We start from the raw sequence: 19212 nt of genomic DNA, 5'->3' as shown, positions 1-19212 counted from the left end.
CTCTTCGCTTTCTTCTCTTGATCATCTTTGACTTCATTTCATTGTCATCCTACCTTGGCTACGGTCTTCCGTGCTGCGAAAATGAAACGTCTTTCTCTTTTTTTAATTGCTTGATTTTCTTTTTCTCTACATGATTTGATTTGTTTTGTTTAGTTATGCATACAATAGTATAAGTGGGTAAATTAATTTATATATAAATTAAATCGAACACATTTTTCGTATTATTAATGAATTAATTTAATTTGGGAAAAGCGTTTCAGAAAAATAAAAATAAAAAATTAACCAAGTTAAATTTACGTTTTTGGAAGCCATAAACTTCTGTCCTCAGCAAAAGGTGGGGAGCTTGGGGCCTATTCTCCAGATGATTCCAATTCACCATTTTCAACTTCCAATTTTACATGTAGGAGTCATGCACAAGCAACCGATTGAGGTATGATTTTTTTCTGAGCAAAGGGGTTTTTTTTTCCCTAATATAATTTGACAAACTTGTTGGTTTCCTGAATTGTGCTTTTTATGGGGCCATGAAATGAAGCATGATTTCTAGGAATTTTCTTGTTCTTGTTATCTAGATCTGGTCTTGCGACGATTCTCGATCTGGGCATCCAAATTTTTGTTTGAAACTTCACGGATTTTGAGGTTTTTCCATTGATTCATTGATCTGATTGAATTGGGTTTGCTTGCATTACGAGATTGTTATAAGCTTGATTTTGAAAAATGTCTTAGATTGAGCTGTCAGCTGTGTAATTTTTTAAACAAATAATTCAACGATTTTGGGGGTTTTTTTTATTGATCTTTGATATGATTGAATCGGATTGATTCTTCTTTCACAGGTTTTGTTTTTGGTTGTGAAATGTGTTTTAGATTGGGTAATATATTTCCTTTGATTTTTTTGTGTTCAATTTATCATTTTGGTTTTTGAAAAATCTACGGTATACGAGCGGTGCCGATCTTCATCAAATTGGAGGAACAATCAAATTTTATGTTTATAGTTTCCTAAATTGTAAGTCTAGTTTGAAAAATATATTAAATTGTTTTTGGAATAAATTCCTGAGTCTGCCTCTTAAAGAATGGTTTGTTTGAAATATCCTGATCTTGGGAAAAAATGCAGTCTTGTTGATTCTAATGGATGAAATGTATGTTTAGATAAGATGGTTTTCGGAAGAATGGTGAAATTTAAAGTTGGAATAGGACAGAGTTTGGTACTGGAACTTTATAGAGCAATCACATGTAACATTTCTGTCTTGGAAATTTTTCTCAGAGCATGTGCAACTGATTTTTCTTTGGGTTTCAGCTGATAAAATGATCTCGTGGCTCGTTTCCTGCAGGATTCTTAGGCCTTGTTATAGTTTGAAGAATGCCTTCTTCAAACAACCATGGCTCCCCTATGCCTTTTGCCTCATTTCGTCGTCCAATTTTGACTATTGGAAGTGATCCGGTTCATTCGGAAATGAACCATGATTCTCGAACTCAAAATCTTGATGCATTTCAAAGGCAAGTTTTTACCTGGTTTCACGACGTTTCAGTGGTTGATGCTAATGAACTTCTTTCCATTTCATGGATATGCAAGTTTTTAGATGCCTTTTCTAGCTGCCTCGATAATTTTCAAATCACACTGATGAACAATAGAGGGCATCTCTTAAAGCCACCAGCAGATAGGCTTGCTACCGAGTTCTTTGACAGGGCGATCAAAGCACTCGATATTTTCAATGCAACTCGTGATGGTATCGAGAAGATTCGAATATGGCAGAAACATTTGGAGATGGTTTTATGTGCCTTGGATAGTCGTCAGAGGATTTTAGGTGAAGCCCAGTTTCGTCGAGCAAGAAAAGCCTTGATGGATTTGGCACTCGTGATGATAGACGAAAAGGATACAGGTTCTATATTTTCTCACCGGAACCGATCTTTTGGACGCAAGGGGAAGGATAGTCATCATGGGCACTCGCGATCGCTCTCTTGGAGCGTACCTCATAATTGGTCAGCCTCAAAACAACTCCAGTTAATTGCAAATAACCTAATCCCTCCTCGTGGAAATGAAGTAGAAGCCACAGATGGTCTGGCTACACTTTTCTTTACCATGAGTTTTATCCTCATGTTCGTCTTATGGGTCCTTGTCGTGGCAATCCCTTGTCAAGACCGGGGCGTGCAGATTCATTTCACAATCCCTCGTAATTTTCCATGGAGCACGCCATTTTCCCTGCTTCACAGTCGAATCATGGATGAATCAAAGAAACGGGATCGTCGTAACTCAAATGGTTTGCTCCAGGAAATACATCAGATCGAAAAGAACGTGCATCAGATCACAACCTCAGTGGATTCTGCTCACTTCCCTTTATCAGAGGAAGTGAAAGAAGAAGTGAGGGCGAACGTGTGCGAATTATCATTGATACACGAAGCTTGTAAGAACGGATTGGATCCGTTGCAACGCCAGCTGAGGGACGTCTTCCGGAAGATTATGAACTGTCACACGGAAGGTCTCGAGGCCTTGGGCAAGGCTACTGAACCTTAACATGTTAACTGGTTTCTGTAATGTACCTTGAAAAAATATTTCTAAAGTCTATTCTGTTGTATCATCGTTTTTTGTTTTTATTTATTTAGTATTTTGTAATTGTCTTTTACATCTTTTATGTTGATAGTCTCAGAAAGTACTAAAGCGCATTTATTTTTTTTCCATTTTCGGTCCCAAATCATTTTGCAAATATGGATGGATACGTGGAGATTCATTAATGTGATAATATCCTTCAATTTACGAGTTGGTACGTTATGTTAGATGCACAACGAAGGTGATAATATGTTGATTGATGATATGTCTATATGTCAAAGCGTAGTATCGAAAAGTCAATTCGAGCAAAGATAACGTATAATTCTGTGTAACTTTAACGTGTGTAATTTTTATTTTGATTAATCTTCTTTGGCTGAAGTTTTTATTTCAAGTGATACAAGGCATTCTTTCAATAAAAATCAATTTTTTAAGAAGAAAAAAAATTGTGTGTGTGTATATGTATTATGTACAAGTGTATTCCTTGTTTACCCCTTCCCCTATGGCTTTGTTCATAAACCTCGAAACCAAAGACCCACATTTTCGTATTTGGGGCACTTCACCCGGGCGCCCCCTTTCAACCCTAATTGGTGATTCCGGTCGCCGATCGAGATTTACTCGCAATCCAGCTACATCGATTCCTTGTCGGATACACTTCTTTTTCAAATCCTAAAATCTCCCCAGCCTGCACAAGAGTGGAATGCCCGAGAGTATAGTTGTTCTTCTTGCTACTCGTATCAACGATCCTCATTATGATTGATAAGAATGCTATTTATGGCTGGAAGTGATTTCAGTAGCGCTTAACGCTTTACGATTACCTCAATCTTTGCATTTCATCCACACAAAATGAAAATGGAATGAAGAAGAGAGCCGTGGATTCGTCGCTGCGTGTGCCAACAATCCCTGCATTGAATGATAATAATGCAATTTTTGGCGCAAAGGGTTTTCATTCCGAAGGTTTTATCAACGGTTTTGTTCCACGGTCACTCCACCATAGAGCCATCCTACGCTGCTGCATCCACTCTCTGGTTTACGAAAGTTGTATGCACTATTTTGGTTAACCACTCTCAGTCCCTTTCTGTTTTTGGCTCTGATTATTTTCGCAAGAATTTGAATCCGTTCTTAGCTTTTGGCGTGATTCACCACTTAAGCTATAAATTGAAAGACCCAGGTTCGGCATTTAGATTTTTTCAGTATTTGAGGATTAATCTGAATATCATTCATTCGGAATCCACTTTTGATTTGCTTTTGAGGTCACTTTGTCACATGGGTCTTCATGATTCCGCTAAAATAGTGTATGAGCACATGAAAACTGATGGGTTTTTGCCCAACAACTCAACTTTGGATTTTCTAGTTTCGTCCTTCGCGGATGCTGGGAGATATAGGATGGCAGAAGAAATTTTGATCACAAAAGCTGAAATTTGTAGTGAAAAAGGGGAAATAGTTAGCTCCTTTGTATATAACAATTTTTTGAGCTTGTTAGTAGGTAGAAATCAGTTAGAGGATGCGGTTAGTTTCTTCAAAGGTCATATATTGAGATTACGGAGCTTTTGTCCTGACACTTGTAGTTTTAACATAGTAATGCGAGGATTGTGCCGAGTTGGGAATGTTGAGAAGGCTTTTGAATTTTTTAATGCCATGGAAAGTTTTGGTTGTCTCCCGGACCTTATCACTTATAATACCCTTATTAATGGGTTGTGTAGAGTTGGTAATGTGGACAGAGCTCATTTGCTACTTAGAGAAATTGAATTACATCGTGAGTTCTCACCAGACGTCGTGACTTTCACATCAGTTATTTCTGGCTTTTGCAAATCAGGTAGGATGGAGAAAGCTGCTACTCTTTTCAATGAGATGATTCAGCGTGGCACTAGACCAAACTTGTTCACGTTTAATATTGTTATTGATGGATTTAGCAAAAAGGGTGATTCAGACTCTGCATTAATGATGTATGAAAGGGCGCTCAATGATGGCCTTAAACCTGATGTTGTCACGTTCACCTCTATTATTGATAGTCATTGTAGGACTGGAGATTTGGATAAAAGCGTGAAGCTCTGGGATGAGATGAATAAGCGTCAGGTGTCTCCTAACGCATTTACATTTTCCATTCTAATTAATGCTCTGTGTAAGACAAATAGATTAAACGAATCTCGCGATTTATTAAGGCAGTTGAACCTTAGGAAAGACATTATCCCCTCACCGTTTATTTATAATCCCGTGATTGATGGGTTTTGTAAAGCTGGCAACCTCGATGAGGCAAATGCCATTGTTGCAGAAATGGAGTCAAAGGGGTGCGTCCATGATAAGATGACGTTCACCATTCTTATTCTGGGCCACTGTATGAAAGGGAGAACGTTCGAAGCTATAGACATATATAAAAAGATGTTGTCAGTGGGTTGTGCACCGGATAATATTACCATGAGTTCTTTGACATCTTGCCTCAGAAAGGCGGGTATGGCAAGTGAAGCCAATGAAATAGAGCTATCTGCGTCAAACAATAAGAAGTCAGGTTTATCATCATTAGAAAAAACCACACATTTGAGGAGTAACATGAATATTCCAGTGGCTGTTTAGCTCAAAGTGGTATCTTGCTTGGTATTTGATTTGGGCTTTACAACTTACGAGGTCTTTCGATCAGATCGCGATATTGAAGAAAAAGGTTTGAATGCTTGAATCTGTTTGTTGATGGCCCTAGTAGAGGTTATTGCTTTTTTCTTTTCTTTCTTTTTTTTTTTTACGAAAGTATCACCATCTTCATGTTATCTCTCTAATCTGTGTGATCTTATACTTCATGTGGACGCTAGTCTATATTTGTTTTTTTGCCATCCCTAGTCCTTCATGATCAAAGGAAATTGGTCTGTGGGCTTGAAGACAATGGGACTAAAGGAAAATGTGTTCATTGAAAAAAAATAGGTTAAGAGACTTTAAATTTGACGACAGTCATGTCCTTGCCATGACTAGAATCTTTTATATAGTTATTGGCAATGGTTTCTCGGCACACGTGCTTGTTTTATGGTCAATGAGTAATTCTATCTCTACCACGGGCTACAATATTTTGTTTCAATAATTGAAAACATATTTGGGAAAGAAAATCAGATTAGTGGAGAAGGAAAAACTTGTGACTGTAGCTTCTGCTTTATCGTGCTTTCTTATGCATTGATCTCAGTTGTGATAAAGACACTGCTGGGAAAATAGTTGCGACCATAATTACTCTTTTGTTGACTTATGGTTATTTCTGTAACTAATGTGTCTTGATTTTACTTTTTGTTGTAATTTATATGCCTTTGTGAGGCATAAAAAAAATTTTGGCCACAAAGAATTATTTATCTTTATCTTGTTCATGAGTTGTATTGCAGTAACTTGGAGTGATCCTACTCTGTATATTGGGTTTTGTTCGATGTGGAATCCTCATTCTACCAGATTTTTGGCTTCTTCTTGAGCTATAATATGCCTCATCTTGCTGCAGCTGGTGGAGTTACACGGATTGAACTTGTTTTCTGTATCTCGGTGCTGAACTTGTTGGTTCATTTTCCCAGGTTGCATCAGAAAAATATTGCGCCGTGAGTTTGTCTTGAGCTCTAATCTTTATTTATTATGCCAAGCGTAACTTTAATCTAAAGATTCATTTTCTGCGAACATCTGAATATGTTTTCTGTCTTTTTAACAGGCATTGTTTCTATTCCATTCTCATATGCAAGGAATGGGTATGATAACACGGTTCTGCCATTGCCATGTTAGTGTACATTCTCAGATGCTGGTGAGATAGTTTCTTCGAATTCTTTGTTCTATATTTTCTTGCTTACTCTGTCAAAGCATACATTGTGAACTTAAAAGTTGATGTGCGTGTTCTGTGCTCAAGTCCAGGCTCATAATAGCATAGTTCAATGCACAAACACGCATCCACATGAGGAGTAAAGTTGAAGGGAATAAAATGTGAATGTGTAATACTATTTGGTATTATGTTATAATTCTGCTTTGTGGACATATTAACTTGGCCAGAGTCAAAGGAGAAGGGTTTTCTCACATCCAAAGAGCTTCATCTCTGGGTTAATTATATTAGTGCATCAGTGATCCTAACAGCTTACCAACTACTTGTTTCTTCCCAAACCTTGAGTCCTGTATGAATCGTGTTATGTTCTTATGCGCCTGATTAAATTCCATGTTTGCTTTTGTAATCAAATATACTGTTCATGTGATGTGATCACAATTTGTTGTCAAGACTATAAATTTTCTTACATCTTGATGTTCTTGTTTCCTACGAGCTTCCTGATTGAAAGCTTTAGAAATAGTCTTTGCGATATTTCCTTGCTCTTCATGTGCCCACAAGGATCTTTAGTAGGGAGACATACTCTTCTACCTTTCTTAAGTTTTGAGCTTTCTGTTACATTCAAATATGTTGCAAATATTTATGAAATACTCCTGCTTTCCTCAAATAATCTAGTGAATTTCCTTCCATCCAGGTGCTAAGATCTGAGATATGCATTCCAGTTCCCTATCCAAAGCCTGCGCATCCAAGAACATTAAAAGTTGATCTTTCTCCAGTTTCTTCCTCAGTAGTTCATCGTGGCTACAGGGCCGTGCTTAATGTCAAGTACCTGGCTGGAGACTAGGTCCCGTTTTCCCCTTTGCCTGAGTTTTACAAGTGCCTGCATGACAAAAGTCACGGGTGCTGCGTGATTGTAAAAAAAAAAAAGAGGGTGGAGAAGGATCTTTAATGTCACTGTGATGTTGAAATTATTATATTTCAAGAATCTGTTTCATTTTTTAAAAAAAATATTTTTACTTTCTTTTAGAAGCTAAAATATTGCATCGGAAGAGAAATGAAACGGACCATTGTGAAGCTAAATCGAGTCTTATAGATGATGCATCTAATATATTCACCAATTAAACAAAAAATAAATATCGTCTATTTGACACGTATTCCAGGTGTTTATGGCACACATCAAGCATGTATTTAGATTTTAAACGGCACCTAAAAATGGTTGATTTGTTACACATGTTCACTCACATCCATATTCCATCACCCATGTTGTTAGTTTGCTGGTTTTTTTTTTTTAATTAAACTTTATAAAAAAAACTAAAGGAATGTAAAATTTTAATTTTCTTGCCTAAGAATTCGCATTTTACGATATATATTATAAGAAAATAAATATTAATATCCGTACAAGTAAACATATGAGATTGATTTTATTTCCCAACATGTCTATTTAGGATGTTGTTTTCGGATATATATATTAAACACACGGTTGTTTAATATTCAATTTTTGACTCAAGTTTTACAAATTATTAAAATCATATATCATTATTTTATCAAGTATTGATTTATTATTCTTATATTATTGATTTTTCGTCAATGAGTCATGCGATATCTAATAATATAATTATTCTTGTACAGTGGTAATTTAATAATTCAGATAGTGTTTGATTTATTTTGAAAGAGGTAGGATTTGATTTATGAATTATGATTGTACACTTCGAATCCTACTAGGACTAGGAGAAGGATTGATTTACAAATTTTATTTCTACGTATATCATAAGCCAAACATGACCCTTTGAGGCGGTGAATTTGGGAACTTTGTGTGAAATTACCTTGACACCCTCAAAAACATATTCTACAACCAACACAAAATTGGAAATCTCTCGATCCTCATTGGCCACAAATTCTCAGCTCTTCCAAGTTTCCATTTTTACCCCTCAAAACACCCCTCCCTCTATATATAAATCATGTACGTATACCCCTTCTTCCCGTGTATTTCATTCATAAATCACATATATAGCGAGACGGGGAACCGAATGACAGAAACCAACTCCAATAAGAAGAGAAAAATAGAGGAAACCCAGATGGAATGGAGCCTCACCAAGCCGGAAATGGAAGCCGTTTTGCAGTTGATCAATCTCAGAACCCATTTCTCCGACGATTTCCGTTTCTTCTGGGTCGATTGTCTTGGAGAAAACCACCAAGAACACGATGAAGCTTTGCCCCGAAGAAAGACCAGGTTCAGGTCGATCGATGATATATACAAGCAAACCCAGCCTTTGATCGAGAATCATGCTCGTAAAAGGGCAGGGATTTGAATTTCAAGAGGTGCCCACGAAATCTTTTTGGGGGCGAGAATAATTATTAGTACCAGTTTCTTGTAATTACTCACACATATGTATATATGCTGTCTTGACAATATGTAAATTATATGTAGGGACTTTTTGGGAGTACGATAATTATATTATGTTATGTGCACACTTTGTTTTCTTTCTAGTTCCTTGGTAATATTAATTAATCTGGGTTTTTGTTTCTGCCGAATGATCGATCATTCGTTTATTTTCGTGAAGTTTTTGGTAGGGGGATCGAATCATGAAACGATGATCGAATTCGATCCATGCAGTACAGGGAGCAATATTGCGTGTTGTAGTTTTTGGAATATATATGTGAAAATTATATAAAGTCGCGAGTACTTTGGAAATCCCAATTATGAATATAGTGATAAAGTTAAAGGTAGATTGTAAGAAGATGATAATATTTCTTACATCCTTTAGAGAAGAAAATGCTGTAGCGAATGCATTAGCAAAAAGACAATACGAGGTTCTCATATTAGAAAAAATATATGCTTCCAATCTGCATCAATAGCCTATATATATGTACGTAGCTAGGTTTAATAAATTAGGAATTCTATATCTTTGATCTAGTTTTAAGTTACCGGAATATAGCTACTTGCTATTGCATCTTTGTATAAGCTTTTGTAGGAGATGTTTCGTCCTAGTTCCCCTCTCTTGCATCGTCGTCTTAAATAATAAAAAAAAGTGCTTCTTGCACGAGATGTGTGCATACAGATTCTATAATCCATCTCAAACTTTCGTCGTGGATGAAAATTTGATGCTTTCAGAAGTATTAGTTTCGTTTTAGTGTGACTGGTTGGAAATTCCCACTTGGTGTACGCGCTTTCATTTGAAGGGATATTCGTGTTACAAATTGGAAAGTGTAGTTTGATTTCATGGATAAATTTTCGGTCATGAATTTCATATTGTATCGAATTTATTGAGGCATATCATGAGCATTTAATTTGATCAACACATGCCCGAGCCTTGCTTTTGGATAAAACAATTGCTTGACTAATGTCACAAATTGTTGTTATAACATTTCAAGATTGTAAGGAATTTTGATCTCGACTCGACTCTAATACCCTTTGGCTGCGGTTGGATCCGAGGAGTTGAATTCCAAGTATTTGAAGGAAAGATTTGAAATGACTCCATGTTGATTAATTTATTGTCCAAACAAACTAATACATTTGCTATCATGTATTTAAAATCTTTAGTTTCAAATCTATGCATCCAAATTTAACATTAACTAATACATGGAAAGATCATACTCTTATGTATACGTTGTGATAGGCATGGACATGCATGGTATCTGATAGGGATTTTGTAAACATCGAGTTAACACCACTCATTAGGGGACACTTTTGTCATTAATATTGAAAGTTATAATAATAATTTTAGACTTAATATTTCTTATCTTAGTACAATTTGCATTAACATAGTAAATGTAACAAAATTAGACAGAAATTTATACCAAAATCTCCATCTAAAAAGTGTGGAATTAGTTACACGCTAAGGCCATCGAATCCACACTGTTTGCTCATCAAGCTTTGCCTTGTTGGGCTGATGGCAATGATACAATCCACCGATACCTGCGACCACCAATTCCAAATTCATTACATATATCATATTATATATATTCATTGCATTCACGATTGGGCCATCCCAAGTAAATTTTGTCAAACCATTGGCCATCGAGTAAACACGTTACGCAAACTATATAAAAAATAAATTGTACTGGACAAATCCTCGACCCAAAACATTTTAGCTTATAGTTTCAAGAATGAGAATCGCAATTGAGGTTGGATGAGCTAAAAAGTACCTGCACGCGAGGTGAAGTGAGACCAAGGATCCGAATTCTGGCTCCGACGTCACCCACGACCCGTAATGCGACCCGGTCGTTAAGTGAAGCTTCACCGAGAATATCAGCGGCGTTGGCTTGGATCAAGTTGGCCCGATCCACGACGATGGTGGTTTCCACCAGGCTGACATTGTGGGCGGCTTGATAGAATCCGGGGACGGCGCCGCGGCCGAGGGGAATTCCGCGGTACATGACGGTGAAACTGAACTCGTCGTACTTGATTCCCACCTTGTTGTCGTTGGTTGCGACGAAGAGCATGTGGATGATGAGAGATACGGCGGCGGCGGCGGATTGGGTGGCGGCGGCGCCGGGGCTGATTCCCATGTACTGGAAGCCGACTTGCTGGAGGTCGAATTGGGGTTTTCGTGGCTTGACGGCGAGGACGATGATGAGGACGGCGGCGAGGATGAGGAGGGTGAGGAAGGATAGTAGGAGGAAGAGGCAGCGACGGCAGCCGCGGGAGGAGGAGTTGCTGGTGGTTGAGGATGGGTGGTGTCGGTGGGCGGCGGCGGGGGGAGTCGTGGAGGTCATTTTTTCTGAGAGGGTGGAGGAAATGTGAGGGGAAACGTACGGAATGGCAGGCGGAGAACCACCTCCGCTTCCACCACTACGGCGGCGGTGACCACCACCACTAGCTTTGGCTCCCTTTTTCAGTGTTTTGGTATATTTTATCAGTTTACATTATTATATATTTTATTTTATTTTATTTTTTGAATTTTATTATATATTTTATTATGTTTTGTCTCTTTCGATAATGTACGACAATTTTTTGCCCTTTTTTGTTTGTTAAAAAAAAGAGGAATTTACTATTTAGACCTTTTAGTTTCACGATATTCATACGGTTTTTAGATAACATTTAAATATAAAATAAAATAAAATTATGATGTGTTACCATTTCATGTTCACTTTATTCCAAAAAATAATTTAGAAATGTCGATGATTTTAAATTTGGATTTTTCCACCACTCAAAGAAAAAGCCTTTTGTGTTTGAACATAAAATAAATAAATAAAAATATTTGGGACTTTTCATTAGGCAAAGGCCTAATCCATTCCACAACTCAAAGAAAAAGCCTTTTCGTGTTTGAATATAAGAACATTTTGGACCTTGCATTAGGCAAAGGCCTAGTCCAGGCCCAAATGAATCACCTATTTTTCCCTAGAGCGTGCGTCGGCCCAAAATAATATGACACACAAAATTTATAATCGCAATTAATTATTCAATTTAGATTAGAATTACAAGTTTTGATTATAGTAATAACTCTACCATATACTAATTTAATAACGAAAAAATGAATATTACTTATTGCATATGTTAATTTGATCATAATTATAAATTCGACAAGGGGAAATGTTCTAGGTTATTCCGAATTAAGCGAAACGGATAATACGAGGATAAAATTTAATCACACATATTTTATTTATTTATTTTATTTTTATTGTTAATATTTGAACTCAATTAGCCTACTTTATTAACATCTCATAATTTTTTTATTTTTTTTTAAAGAAATTAACATCTCATAATTATTAGAGTATACTATAGAGATTATATTTTCAACTAAAAGTCGTGAACTTTCCATATGTGAATAACAATCAAGTTTAGGGGCGACATCCACAATGTTGACTACGAGCAGTTTATGTTGCAGGAAACTATACAGGATCAAAACTTAATTAAGCATTTATAGTACTAATTATTAATACCTTTTGATCAAATGTATGGTTGCATTTATTCGATTATTTATCCTATCGGAACGATAAATTTATCATTTTATTATCATAATGATTTAAGAAGACATTTGGCTGAGCTTATTAAGTTCTACAATATATGTTTTCGAGCTTATAAATTGTTAAAATTTATATATATACATCCTTTTAATTCAAAATCCAATGGAAAAACTGCAATTCACTATCTAATCTCAAATTAATCAATCAAATTTGACATATTATCATCAATCCAATTATATATGCAACATAATTTCTAGAAATATATAAATATATATATAAATATATAATTCAAATTGTTTCATAGGAAAATACGACAGCTTGGCGCCGGACTATGTCCATCCATACCATCCCTAAACGAAGTGTTTTGGACCATAATTTATCCCCAATATTTTAAATTTATTAATTATATTGACATTAATTGGACCCAAAAGAATATAATTAATTAACAGCTTAATTGTTCATGAAATTACTCTAAATATTTAATATCTACTAATACAAACCAATAACTGACCAAACCAACCTATTATATGTTCCCTAGACCATATATATATGCAAAGAACTATGTGAATTAGTTAAGTACCCTATGGACAACTGCCCATGACAGATGGATCATATATATGGGGTTTAATTAATTATAATTAATGGCCTCAAATTAATCACTCCATTAATTAAATATAGATTATTCACCTTGAGCATCGATCTTTGCATAAATATATGGAAGTAAATTATATAATATTTCGATCAATTTTATATAATAAGTGATTATATATAGTCTACTCAAGAATGCACCCAAAAATTAAATTTTTACATAACAAAAACTTTCAGACCCAAATTTCCTTGGGAAGATGACTAAAATATAATGTGATTGAACAAGCTTTTTAATCCTTCGAGTTCTTGAAGTTTTACAACAGTCAAGGCTTCACATGGAAACCTTCAATTCATTTATCTGACAAAACAATTAATAGTTAAAATACAAAAACCAAAAATAAAATAAATTTTAAAAAAAACAAATAATTTTAATTTTTGACTCTAGATAAAAAAGTGCATTATATAATTGATTCTCACATCATCTACGTCAACTAAACCTTGTCTATCTTGAGCCTTCGATGCTTCAGGTCCCAAATCCACTTGTATTTCTTCAAACCAATGCTCCAAATTAATATAAGTTTCCTTTTATAAAGTGTTGCTTGATTCTAGAACCCAAGTGTTATCCTTAGGGCTACTGCTGCCACCGTCGTTTCTGTCTCCGTCTCGACGAACTAAAGTATTAGGTTGTGTGGACTGAGTCATTGCTTGGCTTTCTTTGTTAATGAGTGATGATATGGCTGCTGCAACAGCAACCCTAAACTTAGGATCAGCGGCAATGGCACTCACATTTTCAGCCAACAAAGATTTGTGAGCCCCCTCACATATTTTGGACCCCATTTCGTCTACCAGCTTATTCGGGTTCGGGAAGTACTGGTTCATCAGTGTATTCCCATTGAAACTACCTTGTTTCGGCATCCAAGAATACCCTAAATGTGCCATGGGATTCGAGGAGCTGGCATTGTTTGTGAGATCAAGAACAATGCCCTTGTTAGGGTCAAGAAAATTAGGGTTCAAGGCTCTTAGGTTTTGGATGTAAGGAGATGAGGAGGGGTTTATCAGATGAGGGTTTGTAGGGTTTGGGAAAGGGTAATGCCCTTGGTTGTTGAAGGGCGACGATAGCAACGTTGCATCGGAGAACGGGTTGCCCGGATCTAATAACATGAAAGAAGCTGCTGCTGCCGATGCTGTTGATGCCATCGCCGTCGCGCCTACAGGAAGTGGATGGTTGTGTGTTCCTTCGTACGTCGTGATCAGTATCGACATGTCTTCCAAGCACCTTTGGACCTAATTATAACATTAATCACATTCAGATCATTCATATTCCAAATAGCTGTAGATTCATAGTACTTCTTATTCTTGTTAACATATGTTATGTTCTTTTGTTTTTTCGAAGTTAAATCGTGATCATTGTGTCGAAAAATCGACAAGTAAAATTGGCTACTACTTGTTAGCATACCTGTTTTCTTACTGGACATCCTGGTGCAACGGTGCAACGATAATATGCTCGAGGGCAAGGATTCCCTTTCGCGATTTTTTGGCCATATTTTCTCCATTGGCATCCATCATTCATCTGATTAATATACATTCAAACAAAATTTATGCACCTCAATAAAATATATCGATTAATATTCATGCAAGCAACACATCTAAATTTTAGAATAATATATGCTTAGAAAAAATTCTGATGAAAGGACTAAAAATTTCAAAACCATATATATACTTGTACATAAGAAAATGCATATATATAAAAATAATGATCGATTCAACGAAATAACATAACTTTGAACTCACCGTGGCTGATTCACATCTTGCTCTAACGGAAACCCTAGCTCTTTTATTAGGTGGTAAGGTGATATTGCTCATGATTCCAGGCAAGTTGTTGCTTTGTACTTGACCTTGTGTCGTCGTCCTAACTCCGGTGTTATCTTCTATATTTTCCTTTCTTTCGACGTCTTCTCCAAACTTGTGCTTGCTAGAATTGACCTTAATCCTTAACGACAACCCTAATTCGTCGCTTTCTTTAGCATCGTCTTCTCTCGATGAAGATGAAACCGATTGGTTGCTCATTATATCGATGATTCCCGGGCTTCTTCTGTTCGAATCCTCATTCGGGTCTTCGTGGTTGTTTCCCTTGAGTGATAGAATCAACTTGGGATCCTATATACATATGTGATTTTAGTATATATACAATGAAATGACTAAAATTCATGTGATCATTTAGATTAATTAAAATTAAAATTACCTTTTTATAATTATTTTGTTGTATAACAGCAAATTTGGATTGCAGATCGCTGTAATCTTTCATCGTTCTCTCCACAGCTTCCTTCAATTTCTTGTTCTCCTCCTTCATTCGATTCATCTGCTTCTGCAAACTCGACATCTGGGAAAAGTTTACAGTTTCAATATTCTTTCGATGATTATTTCATTTCAAGAAATATAGAATTTGTATAATATAGATGTTACATACATCGATCGGTCATATATCAAATGATCAAAATATAACTTTCAAGCCCATATGAAGTCGATATAAATATTTTAGTACCTCGTCTGTGACAAAACCCTTATCAAGATTTCGATTTTGGGCTTGTTGTAGCTTCGATTCGTCGACTTCTGAAACGGGGTTGTCTTGTTCTTGTGAGTCTAACAACTTGAGGGATAGATCAATCTCCATGGATTCACTTTCTTCTTTTTCTTCTACTTCTCTTGCCATAGAGGTTACAAAGGATTTTGCTTATAGGTAGATAAAAATGGTTTTTTTCTTAGGCACCAAAGTCAATTCCCTCGTCTGAAATTAAACGAAGTAGGCAGCTTCAGCAGTACTATACTAGTATAATTAGAGATATAATTAAGGACGCATCCAAGTTTTGACTTTAATCTTTGGTTTATTAATTACTTCTTATATTTATATTGGATTAAATAATACTACGCCGGGATCATCTTATTAATCCATTAAACTATTTTACCGTCGTTGTGTAATGACAAGAAAACCCTTTAATAGTTTGATTAACCAAAAGGGCAGTTCCACAATAATCATTAATTATTTTGTTGCTACAAAATGAAAACTTCATGTATATATATATATATATATATATATATATATATATATATTTATTGACTCGATGCGATAATTTTACGTATCTAGAATTGTATTTTTGGTCGTGTGTTTTTTTTCATTACGATTTTGATTGTCTTGATTAATTTTCACAATTGCTTGCATTGCTAGCCAATAGAGAGGCACCAATCTCTATATTTGAGGGTTTTTTTTAGTGTTATTAGATTATTAATTATTGTGAAAGGGTGGAAAAACTCTAGAGGTCCTTTGAACAAAGCCTATATGTCGAATAGATTCGAGGAGCCTAAAGAGTCAAACCTTTTCTCTTAGAAAATTATAAAGTTCAAAATAGAAATAATTCTTCTCTAGATTTAATTTTTTAAAAAAAAACAATCATCTATGCTTATATATATATAGTATAATCGATCTTACTTATGATATTAAAATATATATATCAACATTGTTTATATATATGTAAAATTAATGGAGAGATGTGACATAATAATCTGATAATAGAATACGAAATCCTAAAAATTTGAAAGAGGAACCTTGCTTGGATCAGATCTGGAAATTGTCAACTGGAAGACCTCCACTCCTCCTCATTGTGAATCTATTTACTCATATTTTATTCTTCGATTTTCCACCACTTCTTCCCATGTTGTAGCTTGTATCAATTTCATTCTTATTTTTAATTAGATTCCTATTATTTTAATACGTAATAATGGTTATATTTTTTTGTGACAAAGTAATAATAATAAAGTCAGTGTCCGTTCTTTGCTACACGCAAATGTGGATGTCAAAAATATTCTTTAGTTTTTTTTTTTTTTTGGATTCTATTTTCTTTACAAAGTATAGTTAAGTTGTACGGTTTACCTTATTTAATTTTCTTAAAAATTTAGAAAGTTATATATATATATATATATATATATATATATATATATGTGTGTGTGAATGTTTATGCTACGCTTTATGTCGGAATTTTCTCTTCTGTTTTGTTTCCCTTTCTATAGGATAAAAATATATATATGTTTTATACATTTTAGTCATGGGATAAATGTGATATAATTGAATATCGAACTTAAGATCTCATCATATCTTTAACTTATATGAACTATAACTAATCGACATGTACTGTCTCTATATATAGTTGACTAAAGATAAATTGGATGGTAGGGGTTTAGAAGTTCAACGGAGTCTTGGATCGACCATACGCATCACAATCTAATTAAGATACAAAATTAAACTAATAAAATACGTATACATATGTTACAAGATGATCATATAATTGTGAACCACAAGCTTTTACATCAACTGTCACTCAAATAGATTATAAAGATATTTTTAGAAAAGGGTGCTGCGTAAATCTCCTGATAATATATAGAGGAATTTTCAGCTGTCCAACCATATTTCCCCACTTAGTCCGCGATGGTTTTTGTTTTTTTTTCGCATCACTAAAACCCACTACTGGATTTTAGTGGTCGCGGACCAAGTGTGGAAATATGGTTGGACAGCTGAAAATTTCTATATATATATAACAAGATGATCATATTAAATATATATACTCTAATTTCCATTCAATGTAATTATATATTAGGTTCATATATATTGTATTTCTGAAGACTTGTAACTCATCTAACATCAAGATCTCAAGTTTGTGATAAAAGTATATATCAAATTAATTCGAGAGTCAATTGTCAGTACGCGTGTTCATCGTCCAACTCAAAAAGGGGGAAAACTTTCGATATTTTTATCAATATTTTGATGTAACCAAATTCCAATCGATTTCTTATAAGAAAAATGATTGAATATATAGGATCGAAATGCATTAATTCAGGAAAATAAGCTGAAAAAACTGGAAAGTAAATTGAACTTGATTTGGTTGACTCACTCACCCATGCAATATCCCATCCTATATCAAAATTTAATTTCAAGGACAAGCTTCCAATTGTGATTGGATGGATCCAATTTCTGACTTTTTTTGGTGAAGAGTTGACTTGTGGAAGAGCAAACGTCGCCGCAGCTAATTCTCTCCACTTTGGCTATTCATTAAGAAAACACACAAATCAATAATAAATTAATTAAATATTCAACAGCGATCATGAATAGAAATCATTGTTAAATGATATGTATATAAGCCAAGTATCTAATTTTAATTTATTTAGTTAAAGTTGGCATTATCGTTTTGATAATTAATTAAGGAAAACTGTAAATTTGGTCACGTATTTTTGTAAATTTGGTCATGTATTTTTGTCACTTTGCGATTTTGATTCTCTATTTTTTATATTTCAGTTTTAATCCTGCATGTTCTGATTTTTGGCAATTTCGATCTTTTTTATTCGAAATGCTTACGTGGCACTGTACAAGCCAGCTACACATCAGCACTGAATTGGTGTCACGTCAACGCCACGTTGGAAAAATGACTAAAATTGCCAAAAAAAAAAAATAAAGCTAGCAGACTAAAACTGAAATATAAAAATATAAAAAACTAAAATCGCAAAGTGACAAACATACAAGACCATAAAAAACAATTTTTCATTAATCAATACAAAAAATTATTGTTATAACACAACAAATCCCTTGTAATATTTCATTTATCTACCGATATATTGATATATTAAGCATCAGGAAATATTAGATTAAATGTTCTCATTCTCGAATTGAATATATATTTGTCAAACAATTTAGCTTATCTGGAACCAACGTATAAGTTAACAATTTCTCAAGTTTGAGACACAATTGTAATAATATATTCTCAAAACTAAAAAAACAAAAAATATTACAGTTACATTGATCATGTCATTTTGATCCTATTGATTTTATAATAATTTGTTAAATGATTCTAGATTTAAAAAAAAACTACAACTTGTTATACCATCTGGCCTGACTAATATTAAATGGCAAAGGTCGAGGTTCGAAAAATTCTCCATTGATATATATATATATGGTTTATTTCCTCATTTAATTTGATGCAAAGAACATTTTCTTGATCACATCATGATGAGATTAAAATAACGCACAAAATCCAAAATGATTCTAATATATAAATAATTTATTTTTTCCTTCTGAGAAAATCATTAGTCAATTAGCTAGCTAGGTTGCGTGACGCCAGAGACCCAAATGAAAATCATGCTATATTTGGAATTGTATTTCAATTTTCAACTGCTGTCTCTTTCTACTGCCAAAACATATATTTATTTGTTCGGGTTAAAACATTTTGTCAACTTTTATGAATTATTCGAAGTTTTCGAAGCATTTCTACTATACAATTAAGGTACCTTAATTATCAGAATTTTCTCAGTTAAACTACATACGAGTGTTTTAAATAATTCTCATACTCTTACTCACATCAAGATATTAAGTTTGAAA

At 34.6% G+C, this 19212-nt stretch overlaps 4 protein-coding genes across 6 annotated transcripts; 2 read left to right on the top strand and 2 right to left on the bottom strand.

The window, feature by feature from the left end:
• Positions 1 to 311: 311 nt before the first annotated feature.
• LOC140883610 (protein BYPASS1-LIKE-like) lies at positions 312 to 2570 on the top strand. 2 transcript variants are annotated; one of them, XM_073290151.1, is made up of 2 exons: positions 312 to 430; positions 1326 to 2570. In XM_073290151.1, exon 2 carries the CDS (start codon positions 1355 to 1357, stop codon positions 2504 to 2506), a length of 1152 nt encoding a protein of 383 aa, XP_073146252.1. In that variant the 5' UTR covers positions 312 to 430; positions 1326 to 1354; the 3' UTR covers positions 2507 to 2570. The 2 variants fall into 2 exon arrangements, with proteins under 2 accessions (XP_073146252.1, XP_073146254.1); XM_073290153.1 differs by lacking the exon at positions 312 to 430 and adding an exon at positions 974 to 1227.
• A 478-nt stretch (positions 2571 to 3048) lies between these two features.
• On the top strand, positions 3049 to 7291 carry LOC140880905 (uncharacterized). Of its 2 annotated transcripts, none has more exons than XM_073285768.1 (4): positions 3049 to 5233; positions 5890 to 6093; positions 6201 to 6290; positions 6994 to 7291. In XM_073285768.1, the coding sequence occupies exon 1, from the start codon at positions 3449 to 3451 to the stop codon at positions 5105 to 5107; it is 1659 nt and encodes a 552-aa protein (XP_073141869.1). In that variant the 5' UTR covers positions 3049 to 3448; the 3' UTR covers positions 5108 to 5233; positions 5890 to 6093; positions 6201 to 6290; positions 6994 to 7291. The 2 variants fall into 2 exon arrangements, with proteins under 2 accessions (XP_073141869.1, XP_073141870.1); XM_073285769.1 differs by having other exon boundaries at positions 6000 to 6093; positions 6994 to 7290.
• A 2715-nt stretch (positions 7292 to 10006) lies between these two features.
• On the bottom strand, positions 10007 to 11120 carry LOC140885213 (NDR1/HIN1-like protein 13). Its single transcript, XM_073292160.1, has 2 exons — positions 10446 to 11120; positions 10007 to 10215 (listed from the first exon to the last, which is right to left on the bottom strand). Exons 1-2 carry the CDS (start codon positions 11013 to 11015, stop codon positions 10129 to 10131), a joined length of 657 nt encoding a protein of 218 aa, XP_073148261.1. The 5' UTR covers positions 11016 to 11120; the 3' UTR covers positions 10007 to 10128.
• Positions 11121 to 13248: 2128 nt separating this feature from the next.
• Positions 13249 to 15458, bottom strand: LOC140880677 (probable WRKY transcription factor 9). Its single transcript, XM_073285317.1, has 5 exons — positions 15337 to 15458; positions 15037 to 15174; positions 14586 to 14951; positions 14251 to 14364; positions 13249 to 14078 (listed from the first exon to the last, which is right to left on the bottom strand). The coding sequence occupies exons 2-5, from the start codon at positions 15172 to 15174 to the stop codon at positions 13380 to 13382; spliced, it is 1317 nt and encodes a 438-aa protein (XP_073141418.1). The 5' UTR covers positions 15337 to 15458; the 3' UTR covers positions 13249 to 13379.
• Positions 15459 to 19212: the final 3754 nt, after the last annotated feature.

The sequence above is a fragment of the Henckelia pumila genome, chromosome 2 (genome assembly GCF_033568475.1).
Source record: "Henckelia pumila isolate YLH828 chromosome 2, ASM3356847v2, whole genome shotgun sequence".
Taxonomy (NCBI): Eukaryota; Viridiplantae; Streptophyta; class Magnoliopsida; order Lamiales; family Gesneriaceae; genus Henckelia; species Henckelia pumila.
The sequence above is the reverse complement of the archived record's forward strand: the minus strand, read 5'-3'. Positions and strand labels throughout refer to the sequence as shown.

What these genes read in the sequence shown, in the direction of transcription:
- LOC140885213 (XM_073292160.1), bottom strand. Translation starts at nt 11,015, where the DNA reads ATGACCTCCACGACTCCCCCCGCCGCCGCCCACCGACACCACCCATCC. An exon ending in TCACTTCACCTCGCGTGCAG is followed by an intron (nt 10,216 to 10,445) that starts GTACTTTTTAGC and finishes TGGTGGTCGCAG; the next exon opens with GTATCGGTGGATTGTATCAT.
- LOC140880677 (XM_073285317.1), bottom strand. Translation starts at nt 15,174, where the DNA reads ATGTCGAGTTTGCAGAAGCAGATGAATCGAATGAAGGAGGAGAACAAG. An exon ending in CAAGATGTGAATCAGCCACG is followed by an intron (nt 14,365 to 14,585) that starts GTGAGTTCAAAG and finishes TATATTAATCAG; the next exon opens with ATGAATGATGGATGCCAATG. An exon ending in GATGTCCAGTAAGAAAACAG is followed by an intron (nt 14,079 to 14,250) that starts GTATGCTAACAA and finishes TGTTATAATTAG; the next exon opens with GTCCAAAGGTGCTTGGAAGA.
- LOC140880905 (XM_073285768.1), top strand. Translation starts at nt 3,449, where the DNA reads ATGATAATAATGCAATTTTTGGCGCAAAGGGTTTTCATTCCGAAGGTT.
- LOC140883610 (XM_073290151.1), top strand. Translation starts at nt 1,355, where the DNA reads ATGCCTTCTTCAAACAACCATGGCTCCCCTATGCCTTTTGCCTCATTT.